Genomic DNA, 16,217 nt, shown 5'->3' on the forward strand with positions numbered 1-16,217 from the left:
TTAATGCTCAAATAATTCCATGGGGAAAAATAAAAACTATCTTGATAAAAATTATAACATTGAATAACCATGTTCTAGAGGTCAAGAAAAAATCTAACATTAAGGATGAATGCAACTGTAAAACTCAGACTGATGACAAAGCAAGGCTGTATTTCAAGGGTATTGCAGACTGTCACAGTTCAAAAAATATGCTGGAATTTTCTGCAAAATTTCCATTGCAGTCATACATAAACAACAGCCTTGCCAGCGCAATAGGGCTCATGGAAAAGAATACACTCTACAAAAACAAAAGCAATAGTCAGCTAGCAGTTTCCGTTGAAGATGTTCTTTTGGCCATGTTTTAACACCCTCACGGTGGGAACAGGTATAAAACATACAAGTTCATTTCTTATTACAGAAGGTATTCTGTATAACTGTGTGCAGTTTTCGTGTCCTCAATGCAGTAAGGCCATGGAGCTGTTGGAGCGAGTCCAGAGGAGGGCCACAAGGACAGTAACAGGGCTGAAGCACCTCCCGGTATGAAGACAGGATGAGAAAGTTGGGTCTCTTCAGTCTGAAGAAGGCTGCAGGGAGACCTCATACCAGCCTTCCAGTATCTCCCCTCCCATGGCAGGGGGCTGGAACTAGATGATCTTAAGGTCCTTTCCAACCCAACCTACTCCATGATTCTATCCGAAGGAGGCCTACAAGGGTGATGGAAAGGGACTCTTCATCAGGGACTGCAGCAATAGGACAAGCAGTAATGGGTTAAAACTTAAACAGGGGAAGTTTAGATTGGATATAAGGAAGAAGTTCTTTACTGTGAGGGTGGTGAGGCACTGGAACAGCTTCCCCAGAGAAGTGGTAAATGCTCCCTCCCTGGCAGTGCTCAAGGCCAGGCTGGACAGAGCCTTGGGCGATGTGGTTTAGTGTGAGGTGTCCCTGCCCATGGCAGAGGGGTTGGAACTAGATGAACTTTAAGGTCCTTTCCAACCCAAACCATTCTATGATTCTTTCAGTATAAGAACTACTCATGAGGAAAAAAAAAAAAAACAAAACCTCAGCCTAAATGGCAACTGAAGCTTGTGTATGAAGAGGCACTGGCTGTACTCACATTCTGCCGTATCTCTCAATTTGCTAAAGTTTAAAAGGCTGACAGTGTATGTGAATATTAAAGGAAAAGTGTAGGAAATCAAGTTATAACAACAGCTATAATTTGTGAACAAAGCTAAACTAATTTTATCCCTTAGTTACTGCACTGTCTGCAGGCAAACTACATCAGTTCCTCGGAACATCCCATGATGCTCCAAGCAGCACAAGCTCAATGACAGTCTTCAGGGCTACAACAGTACATGATAAATACTGACAAGAAACAATACTGCCCTAAGTATTACTTCTCTCTTTTCATTTTAGTGCTGGAGTTTTCTACGCTGACGCAACTGAAAAGAAGTTGTGGCTCCTAGCACCATTTTTATTTACTTTCATGCAATTTCTCGGTTTTACTTGAGCATTCCCAAACACAGACATATGGTACAAAACCACCCTCTCTAAAGAATCTAGGAAGTCCATATTCCAGTTTCAATATCCTTGTATTTAAGTTTATTTTCTTTAAATAAAATTCTTCTGCACAGCACCGGTTTGGACTGCTCTAGATAACTAAAGTTTGCAGACCAAGTGCAAACCTAGCATGAGTTAAAAACTGAACAAAACCCCAAACCAACCTAGGTCAAGACTTCAACTGGGAAAAACCCTATCGGTGTTAAGAAAGGGAAGAGGAAACCAGATAACAGATTCTTACCTACTATAAAGAAGATATTAAACAATGCTTACCTTTTGTTTTGCAAACCCAGGATCGATCACAAACACAACACCATCTATTGTTAATGATGTCTCAGCAATGTTAGTGGACACAACAACCTGCAGAAAGAATAGATTACTAAGGAAACAGCTTTGTCCTGAAGATAAAGAGCTCTGAACCTGTCTCACACCATGATTTTCAGCCAACTTTCCTTCACTTCACCAATAATGTGTGTTGGAATAGTGATTTTTGTAATTAAAACGTTTGCTCTTCTGTTTCTTTTTACCTTAAAATGAACACTGATCTCTGATACAAAATGACAAGTTACACAAATCCCTTTAACATCCTCTGTTAATCCTATCTTTTAGAATTTTCTTTAAAAGCCTAAACAGGAAAACATGTTAAAGAATATAAAATCAAAGGTTACACAACTGTATCACCACAGCGTGTTTTTTTTACTTTGTTTGGAATAAAGCAGTTATCAACACATTCCATCTAAAATCCCAAGCAATATTATTTCATTTCAACTTTGGGTTTTTTTTTTTTAATTAACAGATATTCAAACACACTTAAGGTTACATTCTAAAACTCCTATGAACTTTCTGAAGTCTTGCAAAAATTAAGTGATACGCAAGTCTGAGGCTTGATTTGTTAACATTTAAATTCTGTGTCCAGAGATGCAGTGTCTATAGATATCACTGGCTTTCATCCCAATAGGGACCCCATTAAAATCACGATACCAGCCAAGTTTAACCAGATGCCTCAGTAAAGACCCAAAACCCATTCAGCACTTCGTGAATGCTACTTGCATTTCACCTCTTAATGCTCTTCAGAGCACTGTCATCATTGTTTTCAGTTTTGCAAATCAAACTTGAGACACCCCTACCAGTTAGTTCACAATAATGAAGAAGCCAGTGGCTGGACTAGACTGACAATCCTGCTGATTTCTCTTCCTCCTCTCTCATCACTCTGCAAGCCTACTTTTTGTTACTTACAGCTTGTCTCTTGCTTAAGTAGACTTCAGGTCTTAAGCTTGCCCAGATGCTACTATATACTGAAAGCAACACTTCAGTGGAAAAGAAAAATTGAAATTAAGCTGGAATTATGGTATTTCACCTACTTAGAACTCCCCAAACAAAAACTAAGTGCTGACACAAAAGCACAATATATTTCCATTAAAAAAAAAATTGCAAGAGACATATGTTGCATCTCCCATGTTGCAAGGCCAGTCAAGTCACATTCAGCTTGTTGCTAAGAATTTAACTTATATAAAAAGGCTCAGCTTTTTCCATATCTATTTATCTATACAACCACCCATATCCAGACTCTTCAAACACCAATTACTGAGCAGCGTCAAAAGGTTTTAGGCCTTTTAGGCCTTTAAATCACCAGTTTCTTTTAGGACATTTCAGTATCAGTAACTCAATCCTATTAGTATGCTTTGTGCACAAAGGTCCAGCCATTTCACTTGTTCTTGAATCACAAAAAACTTTCCAGAGGCAGAAGGAAAAGCAGTTATTCATACAGCAACTGTCATATGTACAGTTCTTGACTGTTAACGTCACTGTACTTGAAAACCATAATTAACCAGTGAAAAAACACAAATGTTAAAAATAATTGAGGAAATTCTGCCACATCTTTCAAGCCCAAATCTAAGTATAAAGCCACCTGGAAATCATCAAATTAACACTATGTAAAATAATAAATTGTAGCTAATAAGGTTTTAAGTGCAGGTTTGCAATTACTGAAATGCTTATGTTAAAAATGTTTTGAGTATCAGATTAACAGTTCACTAGACCAAAGAGTTTTGGAGATTTAATCAAGTTACTTCAAATATTAAAATATATATAATACCTATACTGCATGTGTATTAACTAGTAATGATTAAGACCCCTGAAACAAACTAAAATGCAGCTTAAAAAGAAGGGCTAAGATAGGAAAGGGGAGTAGAAAAGCTCCTTGTTAAGTCATCTTCATCTTCCTCCACAGTATAAATACTCTGATTAGCCGTAACTAGTTAAAAGCATTTTTTAGCCCTATCATTACTTTTAAGTTTTCTTGCAATGATAACTGATCTTGCCTAGCACACCTAAAAGACGAAAGAAGTGCTAAAGTACCGAGCTGTATCAGAACTAGCTGTTACCATCACTACTACTGCAAGATGCCACACAACTTCCAGCATCCTTCTTTCACAAAGTTAAAGCTCAGGAGATACTGATTCAGCAAGCACTTCACTTTTTATGACCATTAGAGCTTTGAAATTATTCAGACCTCCTGCTAGCTCCCTCTCTCCTCAGCAGTCCTAAAAAATTAGGTTCAACTCCTGCAAGAGACTGCAAAAGCAGATATTTTCTAAGACAGTGGAGGCACAGCAGCACATGGTCCTACTTTACATACCTCAATCACTAAGACAAATAAAACAACATTTAAACAAATTCACATGCTTTCACTCATCGCCAATGTTTACGAAGGTAAGAAACAGAACACAAAAGCCAGAATATTTCAGCCACACAGTAGGCAAAGAGGAAAAGTGGTAACCCAAACACCAACACATACCACAAAACAATAAAAAAAACACAAAACAAAACCCCAAACACACACTCAAACAAATGAAATCCAATGATTGCATGGGTCTGAATTGTGTAACTGCTTATGTATTCTGTGCCTGCTTTTGCCTACAGTTAATACCATTCCAGCATGGGACTTTTTCTTGTAGTGAAATAGCTACACAGAGAGTCTTCTTCTTAAGACACTGGTACTGGCTTTGTCAGTTCAACATAATGAAAGTTACATACTGAATGTTATCTTCTTATCAGGAAAACCAGGAACTGCCTATTTTAAAGTGTGCAGTTTTAAACATGAATGAAAATGTAATGAAATGCACAGAGCTATCCCTTGTTCACCAATGAAAAGCAATTGCATTCATTTAAGTCATTTGCTAATACAATCTCCTTGCAGCATTAGTTTCATGACTTCAGACTGAATGCTTTCTGCAATCAACTTCAATAGGGAAAAGAATCATTCAGTAAATTTAAGTGATTTATTCTTCCAGAACTCTAGAAAGTTATCACTAGTATTCTGCATGCATTGTACTGCACAAAAGCAAATAATCAAGGCAAACTCTGCATAGACTAATGCTGTTTCATACAGCATTAGTGCTGTTAAGGCTGTTTCATACAGCACCTAACCTGGGTAAGCTCTATCAAGAATCCTTTCAAATGTTCAGTTTTAGAGAAATAACCAGTTTCTAACCTTCTTATGTGACCATTCAAGAACCGAACTCAGTTTTATGAAGAGCATTCACTAGCTCCATGTCAAGTTTTTCAGTTTCTCAATCCATTTTGCACAGGGAAAGAACCTAAATTCCTTGCTTACTGCTACAGAAAACATCTGATTTCAGTGTACTTGTTTTAATTTGCACATTCTCATAAACCTTGAGACACAGACTACCCTGCCTGGTAACATCCCTTGAAGAGAGAGACCTGCAAGGTAATGTCCCTTGAAGAGAGAGTCCATTTTGTGCTGGGTGTTTGTTGTTTGTTTGTTTTTAAACAAAACACCACCACACTCCCAAGAAGCCACTCAAAGAAAACAAAAAACCCAAAACAAAACTAGTCTCAATAATTCCTTGGGGAAAAAAAAATCCCATCCCTTCATGTAATTGTCACATGGCTGTCAAGTTCAATACTGAACCTGATTTATCATATTTCTCCTAAGAATGGTAAATAAATATCACTCCCAAACAGTTACTAGAACATTCATGCCTTAGAGGTGGAAGCCATAACACTGAATTGCACTGAGAAACAAACAAAATTTTAATGCAATGTTAAACTGGACATTTTAATATGGACTGTTGAGGCTTCATCAAAAAACACTTCTACTTGTTGCTGTGAAAATACATTTAAAACAGCTAAACCTCCTACGTAACTGCCCACACAAGTGTGAGTGGCTAATACTGAGAAGCATACTGAAACAGTACTATTTACCTTTCTTCCTATTGCTCCATTTTGTTTTTTTGGTGGGGGAGGTTCAAAAATCCTTTGCTGCTGCTGTGGAGGAAGGGTGGAATACAATGGAATGATTTTGATGTCACCAACTTCAGGGCCTAAATCATCGATTTCACGTTTTATCCTTTTGCAAGCTTCATCAATCTCCTGTAAACCAAAAATATGGGTTAGAGAACTCCATTAAAAAGGCAGCACATTTTTGGAGTGACTTATGACAATTATCTGAATTCTACATCCTGAAGAACAATTACAGTAACTTCTACTTAAAAACATAAAACTTAATAAATCAATCAACGTGCTTTCTGCATTTTCAACTGAATTTCCACAATACTTTGGGATGCGTCAGCTTCTACACTCTAATGAGCACCCCAATTTGCATTCAACATCCTTTCTCTTTTAGCCATGCTTCCTAATTAATTCTGTACAAATTGCACTAAAATCAAAATCTCTCACCCTGGAATATGAAACCGCACTCGTGACCTTTTCAATTTCCACAATATGAAAAGAAATTGATGTGCAAGATATTTAAAATAAGCCAATTAAGCTTTAATGTCACGTAACACTAATGCAATTATATGGAAGATTTGCTTCATTGTACCTAATGAGAACAAACACCTTTACAGTATAAACATGGATGCGCAAAACTGAAACTCTCAATCCAGTGTTTCAGATCTTACTTCAAAACTAATCAAAATCCCATTTAAGCTTAAGTAAGTCAGTGAAATATTCTGAAGAGGAGAAAGATTCTTCATGCCTTTTTTCTTACTTCAGGATTTTCTACACTGTTTGGTAGCCTACCATACAAGAAAGTTCACCACAACTCACTTGTTTGTAATTCCCTTTCATGAGAAAACAGCTATATTTAAGTCAGCTAGGTGACCTGTAGTTATTACAACATTTAATGAAAATTGAAGTGAACAGAAACTTAGATTAACGAATAGCATAATTCATTAACTTCAACTTTAAAATTACAACAGAGCCTCCACTGCTGTAACGAAAAGGTATGCTTACCAACTATTGATATTCCAGCTGAACCACTGATGCGAGAATGAAGTCATCATGACAAGAAGCAACAGCAGACAAAAGCAAAAGCCAACATACTCCAAGAGACTAGACCTCCCTTATCCCTTGTAACTCACCAGCCTGAACTTGCCCTTAAGCAGATACACAACAGGTTAATGTAAAGGTTTGGTAAAACCACTGCTTTAAACTGTAACTAGAAAAGCAAAAGCAGATTCCTTTTTAGAAACCTGGAACAAATCTAGGCTTTTTTCATTTATTCTTAAGAGACTTGTAAGTCTTCAGCACAACTGTATCGAGTATGTTTTAAAGCACAGACAATGCAATACTCGTGCTCTGTACTGATCAGCACATACAATTAATATTAAGCATAGCAAAATGAAGGATCTTCCTTTTTGATGTCAAAAAGCCCAAGTAGTAAGCCTAATGCTTTCTGGCATTATCTTGCCAATTTGAATGAACTGCAGATATTTACAAAAACTTTTTAAAAAAGGTGCCCTTCACCAACAAATCCAACAGACCCATCAGAAAATGGAAGGGGCAGACAAAGCACTGAGCTGAAATGCCCACTATTGCTTTATTAACAGAGAATTAATTTCTATACACAGATGTCAGTGTTTGGTGTTCTGCTGATAAAGCCCTTTAAGTTCAGTAATAGCCTGCTAGTGAAAAGGAAAAACTTAACTTCAGATAGAGAGTTGACTAACTAGGCAGCACCATTCCCTCAAATGTGCACCCATTTAAAGTCTTGACAAGCTTATACTTGGGCCTGTTAAATATTTACAATATTTATCTATGATAAACATCACAATATTTAACAGGCCCAAGATCTAAAATTACATTTAATACTTAAAAAACCCAAGTAACACACAACAAAAAGACCTACAAGCCAAACGCTAAAACAAAATTCCAGCACAGACCTTAGTTCAGCTCTGAAGGCCACTACACTGTTTCATGGAACCTGAGCTGATGGACAGGATGCTCCATCTTCAACAGTAATGACTAGAGACTCCAGGACAGTTTTATACTTAAGAGTTAGTAAAACACAAGAAAGCAGTGATAAATGAAAGCACTACACTCCTCAGGCCACAGGTGTTCACCACCACCTATCCTCATCATTCCAAGACAATACAAGCATTGCTCCTTCCTCAATTTTCCCCAATTTAATTTCAAAATATCTCTAATCAGGACTCATTAAAATACTTCAACATAGAGATGACAAGTGCATAGAACATCATTATTCTCTGCAGGCTTGCAGTTAGCTACACACCTCTCATGAGAAACTGCTGAAAAAAGGATGCCAGTCACAGAAAACTACTGCCACACATCTAAAGACAGTAAAAGAGAATGCTTTAGTATCAATTTGTTTTAATTAAAAAAGAGTGGTTTGCTTTTATTTACCACACTGGGAGAACACTACTTCCAACCGTATCCACAGCAACCCTGCAATTCCAGCAGACAACTAGAACTGATATCCCAAAGTACACAACCTAGAAGCAGTATGTGCAGTAAGAACAGCCTGACAATAGTAAGGATTCATTTAAGTGTTAAAGATTCATTTGTATCACATGGAGATACAAGAGATACACTTGAAGGCACAATCCTATCTTCAAGCCTCTGAAGACTGAGCAAGTCTAACCCAGTAGTCCCCATTTACTCAAGCACAAAAGCTTTTTAAGTTTTTTAAAACTACACACATTTAAACATTTGCACACCATCTACTCCAAACCTATTACAGAAGCCCTTGAAGGGGGATTATTCCATCAACCCACACATAAGTGGAGGTTTTTCTTCTTGGAGGAAAAATAGGGAAGCTAGAGTGAACTTGCCTTGCATTTAGATTTACACCTGAGAACTCCTCAAAGCCCCAACTCTTACCCTGTCTACCTGGGACAGTAAATACCAGGGCACAAGAAGCAGGCACAGACACAGGATCAAAGGAACAACAGTCAGACCCCAGCCTGCCCTGTGCATTAGCAAAAAGACCTGCTTCAGAGCTAATCTAAAAGTAGGCCTAACATCCAGAAAGTGAAAGGCTTAGGCAATGCTGAAATTACTACCTGAACTTGATCCTAGTTCCTCACAAAACTGAAGACTTCTTGGAAATATTACTTGAGAAACAGTTCTTAGTAAAATTGCAGTCAATGAACTTGTTCATTAGTGCTCTCATTCTAAAAAGAACTCATTACCAAAGGACAAATAGCAAAACATACCACGAAGGGGAAAGGCTACATGATAGCAAAAATGCTTATTTATCTCAAGCTGCAAGTGCCACACAGATTCAACATATCTGTCCCAGACAGCCTATTAAGACTTCTTGCTTGACTTAACCAAAATGAATTAACAATACATGTATAGTATCTATAGTTCAGCAGCAACACTATGAAAACTAGAATCAAGCAGCAGTTAAGCTCATAGTAGTCTGGCTGTTGTATACTGACGTGGAGTCCTCAACACATATACACAATTCTCCTTGGAAAAGCCCCAAGGAGAGACAAGAACTAGTGAAGAGAAAAATATTTATTTTTATGGATATACTGGTGATCAGAAATGTAATGGGGTGGTGAATATTTTTCAACCAGGAAAAACAAAGTAACCTAAAACATCCAGGTGAGAGCCAGCAATTTGTAGTTTGTACCTAGAGCTAAATATAGTTCACAAAAGGGAAAAGCAGTAGTAATCAGGAAAATAATTTGATTTAATAATATTGATGAAATTACATGTAAGCTAATTTATATGGTAATCCTCCCAAGAAATAGGTGTGATTAAGGCTGGTTCTACACATAGTCCTGAGCAGGCTGGTTAGACTTCAAAACAACTGGTAGACAACAAGCAACAGGTGGATTTCGTTCAGGTGCTTAAGTATCTGAAAGCAATTCTGAGATATCAAAAGGCTTCAGGATTACAGTGGGAAACCCCATGGTGCCACAGACTTCAGGAAGGCTGAAGTATATGGGAACCAACACTTAGCAGTGTCTTGTTTAGAAAACAAGACAAGAACAGAGTGCACAATTTCCCTCTGATATATTAGAAACAGTAGTGGAGCCATCTGCACTTTGAATCCCTACCCCTCTGATATGTAAAACTAAACCATTATTTTTTTCTCCTATCACTGTAACAGTGCTAAAGTTTCCTTTTAAACCATCATTGCAGGAAGTAAATATAAAGCCTTTCACATTGCTCAAAGGATAGCATGGGAAAGGGAGAGAAAAGAAAGGTCTCCTAAGAAGCTCTTTTCTTTAACCTGACAGAAGTGATCTGGAAAGACATTATGAAAAGCTGTCAGTATTTGACAGAACTGACAGTTAAGCCATTGGAAGACTTCAAGACCACTTACAGGATTAATACTCAAATTCCAACACACACCCCACCCCCTGTATTTATATTAGTAAATGCTAACAACACTAAAAATGTGAGCAGTACTTGAGTATTACTTTGCAATACTATTTTTCCTAAAATGTCTCACTTTTGAAAGCCGTATCACAGAAAATCTAGGTATGACTTAAGGATGGTCTGTGTCATTTTAATCTAAAAAAATGTCGGTTCCTCAGGCTCTGTGTCAGAACACACAGCAAAGAAAGAAACTCAGAAATAAATTAACCACAAAACAATACCTCTCCAGCTGCCTCCAATATGACATCTCCACTGCTTAAGGTTATCATCTCAGTACTCCAATACTTAATATTCCCTAGCTCTGCATCAAAAAGCCAAGGATTTTAACATATCATAGCAGTTCATCTAAAAGGAGCTGTATAAAATTAACCACAGAAGTGACTAATTTTGCTTCTTATCATGCACATCACATTTTTTTCATCTGCTGTCAAAACCAGTCTTAATACACTACTCAAACTGAATGTTCAGTAGAAATTCACTTCCATTTCTTTCCCTGATAGTATTTCTGCTGTAAAGAGGCGCTCATACTGAAAGGTTACTATTAGCAGGAATGGAAATAGAAAAGGATTATAGAAGCAATTGCATATATTATTGAGTTAATGCACCACATCTTTGGGAAGCAAGTTTCTGCTGAACAAATACTGCCAAGCTTCTTACATAAAGACATTTCATTGAATGGTAGTCAAAAAACACCAAACATAAAAAGGCAGGCAGAAAAACCAGCAGCAATGAAGTTCACAGGCTGGAAGAGACCTCAAGGTTCATGCGGTCTAACCTTTCTTGGCAAAAGCCCAGTCTAGACAAGATGGCAAAGCACCCTGTCCAGCTGAATCTTAAAAGTGTCCAGTACTGGGGAATCCACCACTTCCCTGGGGAGATTATTCCAATGGCTGACTTTTCTCATTGTGAAAAACTTTCCCCTTGTGTCCAATTTGAATCCCCCCAGGAGTAACTTGCACCCATTATCCCTCTCTTTTCCATGTGACTTCTTGTAAAAAGGGAGCTTCTATCTTCTTTGTAGCCACCTTTTACATACTGGAACATGGTGATAAATTGATAAAAGTCTCCCCTACACATTCTCTTCTCAAGGCTAAGCAAAGCCAGTTCTCTCAGCCTTTCCTCGTAAGGCAAGCTTTCCAGTCCTTTGATCACCTTTGCAGGACTAAGTTACTGAGTTAAATTGCTCATGCTGAGCTAACTACCCAATAACCTGAATTTCCTTCCCCTTTGGTTGTGTGCAGGACCCATCCATGTTGCCATAGATGAGGCCTGAAATTAGGCTGATACTAAACAACAGTTATCAATCGACCACAAGTCACTCAGAGCCACCACCATATTTGCAAGTGCTGGCATTCATTCTGGCTCACAGGCCAGACTGGTATATACAAACATCCATTTAACTTGCTCATCAAGCTCCACTCAATCTTAAGATCTAAACTGTACCTCGTTATCTTTAGGAAAATTGTTTCTACAAAAAGATGGTGAAAAGTGATGTCATTTTAAGCACATTTAATAGAACAATTTCAGCACTTGGCATGCAAAACAATTTAATGATTTTGTAAACATAGCCCTTGCGAACATTACTTCAGAACCCTTTTCTTCAGTTGACTTGCAAAGAATCTCATGAGGTGAGCAAAACTTCAGGATTGCTCCAGTTACAACTTACTTTAAACTCTTAAACAGGAGATGGTAAATCCTATCTACAGTAGATCAGCTGCTCTATTATACACAGACTCAGCTTCACCTTGGATGAATGAGTCAAGTAGACATACCTGTTAAACTCTGAAGGAAACTAATGCCACTGCAATTTTACTTTGTGTAAAATGAGTATGCAGAGAGGAAAAAAAAAAAAAAAAAAAATCTAAGTGGCTAAATAAAAAGTACTTCCCAAACTGCCAGAAATATCTGGCAGACCCTGTAACCTTTCCCCTTCTCCTTTGGGTTCCTGTAACAGACGGGGCACTGCCAGCCACCTCTGGCTCTGACAACATAAACCTTCCAGAAATTTTGTCTTTGCGCTCAAAACTGCATGGAACTTCGCTAATTTCCCTTTCCCCATACAGGAATGAAAGCGAAATTACAAGCTAATATGAAGAAACAACAATAAAAAGAACTGGCCCTAAGAGCTGCACCATCTCAGGAGATGCTCTCAACACAAGTCCAGAAAAGCAGAACTTTGTGAAATGGTGTCCTTACAAAAAAAAGTCATTCATGGAACAAGTCAATACCTGACCATAACTAAGACTGACTGCTCTGTCAGCAAGTCAGAATGGAACTGGTCTTGTCGCAGTTCCTATATTCAACATCCTTTTGTCCTGGTCTATTTGACGTATTTAATATTGATGTCATTTCAAATGAATGAATAGCAAATAAACCTGCCTACCATTAGCACTTGAACAGAATATTAGTACTCGTCTTTCAGTTTATGCTCCCCAAGTCCTCAATACTTTCTGTGAGGCTAAACAAGACAACCTGTGCTCAGTGTAGCCCAGTACACTTACTGCCTTAAATTCAATCACTACCCCAGACACTAAAAAGAAGTTGTCCATTCTGAGTTCAATTTCCTCATGAGAAAGTCTCTCTTTTGCAGTTCCAGACTTTAACCAGCTTCACTGTGATAAAAACTGTGCCTTTAAAATAAATCCTCATTTACAAAACATTCTACTAAAACCTCAAAAAAACGTTTTGCAACTCTTTTCTCCCTACAATCAGTTTTACGAACATCACTTTGAACCCTTCTGGAACATTAACACCAGAACTTCACAACGTTATTCAGAATATTTATCTACAAACAAGAACAACAGTGCTCAACTCTCCAGATGCAGCCTGGATTCTTCCTCCTAAACGTGGAACATGCATTTGGCTTTATTAAGAAAAGGGTGGGGGTGGGCAGAAAGCACACTTTGCATTTTTAAGTGCCTAGGTTACTAAGGTATGTAAAACAAATTTATACAGTTTGTGTCATTATTTCTGCCTTCCCACAAATTTATCTGCAAGGACTTCACACCTACTCTCAGATTACTTATCTTAATGGAGTGTGAAATCTAATACTGTTTTAGCAGAACTTCAGACAATAAACCAACCACCTCCAAGATCCGCTGGTGAGCCAGTCTTAAGACATTTAAAGTCAAGAGTAATAAATGTGTATCTAACACAACTAGACTACTGAATTTGTAATCTCAATGACTGAGAACAAGTTTGACAAAACCTATTGTCTAAGAAAGACATGTTGACTGAAATGTAATTACGCTTTTTCCTTGTGAACAGAATTCCTTGTCAAAGTTTCCGATTTTGCCTGTGACTGACATCAGGGAACCTGCCTTATGGTTTTCCAGTTTATACCTTTTTTTTTGAGCACTGGCATAAAATATGAACATTATTTCCATCTTCTAGAACCATCCCTTTATACCAGGGTGGGTCTTTTTGTTTGGGGTTTATTATTCTTTTAACAAACAAGCTCTCCTCCTTACATGGACTGTGGGACAAGTCAAAATGTTTACTCCTAATAAATGCTGTTTTTAAGACATCCCCTTTTGTTATTAATGGTCTGAAAAGCAGTTCACACAACATAATCATAGACTTGTGCTCCCTTCAGATTCAGGAAGGAAATTTGTATTGAACACTTATTTCTACGCCATTAACAATAATTTTATCTTCATGCAGTAACAGGCTTATACAAATTAAGATTCCTTTAGCTTCCAAATGGACTTAAAACTTCTTTTCATTTTTAGGCGTAACAACACAGAAGCACCCCTAGTACCTCCAGGTTTCATATCAACTCTGTGTCTTAACTAATCTGTATAATTAACTGCTATCCATTTTACTGCCCATATAAAATTACTGCAAGTTCAGTGGGAATCAAAGGCAGTAGCTACTAAGGACCCTCATTCTGCCTTAGACCACTGCAACTGCTCCTCGTCTGAGGCCTCTTAAATTCAAACCAGTTTACACTTACATGGTTCTATGACTATCTCCCCTTTATGTAACTTCACTGGCTTTGCAAATCCATCTTTCTGACTAAATCAAATCACCCTGCACCCTGTTCATATTGTTTTCCAGAATCCAGAAAAACTACAAGGCATTTCTGCCCAGCAAAAATCAAATGCAAGACCTGAGCTACTAAGCCTACTGAATTCACACCACATAGCAGTACCTACAGCACGCTTCCCAGTTCTTGAAATTACAGTAGGTCAGATTCAACAGTAATACACACACAGGCTGTATTATAAGGCTCAAAGACAGGCCTTAACAGTGGTCAAAAAGTCATGAATGTAACACTTCAAAGCTTCTCTACAGAACCTAAACCAGACTTCAATTTCATGCTAACTACCTAAATTTAGACTAGCTCTAGGCAGAGCCACCCCAGTACCCCGGAACAGTTATCAGCCAGGGATAAGCAGACTGGAGAACAAACAAACAGGATGGTGGCTTACCACCGCAAGTTTTAAGTGATTCAATAAAGCAATGTAAGGACATAGCTAGATACATTTATGCATAATTACAGCTGTATGTATGAGCATGTATTATGTGCATGATTTATTAAAAACTTACTTATAGTGCATTATGTCCTGTAAATGAGCCCAGTGAAAAATCAAAGAACCTACTCATACAAAAGGAGAGTACCCTAGTAGCACTGGCTGGCACTAAAGCAGTTGGGTCTAGAGCCATCTGTCAAACATGAGTGGTGCTCAGAGCTGGTAACATCTGAAGGCAGTTGTCCCACATGCTCTCTCCCCACACCCAACTCCCATAATTGTCATGACAAATTATTCAGAGCAATACATGTAGCAAGTATATCATTTATAACTGATAATCAGAAGGGCAAGTATTTGTCCTTAGTGAAGGGTTAAGGACCAGCTGGATTTAGCATCCGTGTAGGGAAACAGTCTGTTGAAACTTTGGACAGCAGTGTTCCTTTCTGCTGTTGCTGGCTCATTCACACATATGCAAGAGCTGCCTTCCCAAACTCTCACATGTAACTGCCAGACTTGTCTGAACTAGAACTTCTAACTAAAACCAAATAGGCCAATTTCAAAGCCATAATCTTTCAAGTACCTTCCCTACCTGTACTTTAACTCACAACAAAAGCCTAAAGAAAGAAGAACAAATGTAAAGGCCAGAGTTACCTGCTTTTACAGTGACAGTTCTTGTTTTGATATTCTAAGGGAGAAGACAAGCTGCCAGAAGACATTTCAATCGTCTTTTAAAACTCATCTAAGAGGGAACACATCTTTATGACTGCCAAATCCACTCAAGAAGCCTGTGTATCTTTAGCATCACAAGTTATTTGTACCATTTTCCCCCTTGGTATAGTTAAGACTACATATGCTTAGATTAAAGATATTGAATTATTCCACATCCTTTGACAGGTATTTCTTCAAAGGATTACTGCAAGAAGAATCACCTAGAAAAACCCTTTTTTGGGGGGAGGTGAGCTGCATTCTGCTCCTAACCAAAATACTGATTTGTTACTTGACCCAGTCAAGTAAACTTTCACACAAGGCCTATGGGTTTTAACTTCCTCTCCATTTCAGCCTACTAGTAAGGACATTTTAAAGAGTTTCAAAGGAGTAAAAAGAACTCAGCTTATTTCAAGCAAAGGTTTTAAGATTTCCAGAAAATCCCCATTTCCTGATGTAGTTTAGCTTAAGTGCTTTTGTACAATTCTCCTGCAAGGCACTGAGTCAATTTCTGAGACTAACTCCCTGTATTTGTGGTACAGAAAGACTACAAACAATACTCACAGCTTCTTTTTCATAAGAAAAAAAAAAAAGCCAAACACTTTTATTAAAACTACTACTACTACTGATAGCTAAGGAACAGAACCAAAGCATTACTCTTCAGATGTTGTACAATACACATCTAGAAGAGCACGGAACTACAGTTTCAGTAAAAACATGTACGCTACCAGGTACCCAGAACTTCTAAGTCCACATAAGCATAAAACTAGGCTTTATACTCTTACGTTTCTGTTATAAAACTACATGAGTAAGATGAGAATTTTGACTTTAGAGAGAGCT

At 37.9% G+C, this 16,217-nt stretch overlaps 1 protein-coding gene across 1 annotated transcript in view; it reads right to left on the reverse strand.

The window, feature by feature from the left end:
- The window catches only part of DHX15 (DEAH-box helicase 15), a 47,822-nt gene that overhangs the window by 15,389 nt on the left and 16,216 nt on the right, over window positions 1–16,217 (reverse strand). Inside the window, exons 6-7 of the mRNA XM_062636499.1 lie at window positions 5,764–5,931; window positions 1,810–1,896 (exon numbers count right to left, since the gene is read on the reverse strand). Of these exons, the coding sequence (XP_062492483.1) occupies window positions 1,810–1,896; window positions 5,764–5,931 (255 nt within the window). The remainder of the gene's footprint in view (window positions 1–1,809; window positions 1,897–5,763; window positions 5,932–16,217) is intronic.

The sequence above is a fragment of the Pezoporus occidentalis genome, unplaced genomic scaffold (assembly GCF_034315485.1).
Source record: "Pezoporus occidentalis ecotype Australia unplaced genomic scaffold, CSIRO_AGI_Poc_V1 ctg48, whole genome shotgun sequence".
Taxonomy (NCBI): domain Eukaryota; kingdom Metazoa; phylum Chordata; class Aves; order Psittaciformes; family Psittacidae; genus Pezoporus; species Pezoporus occidentalis.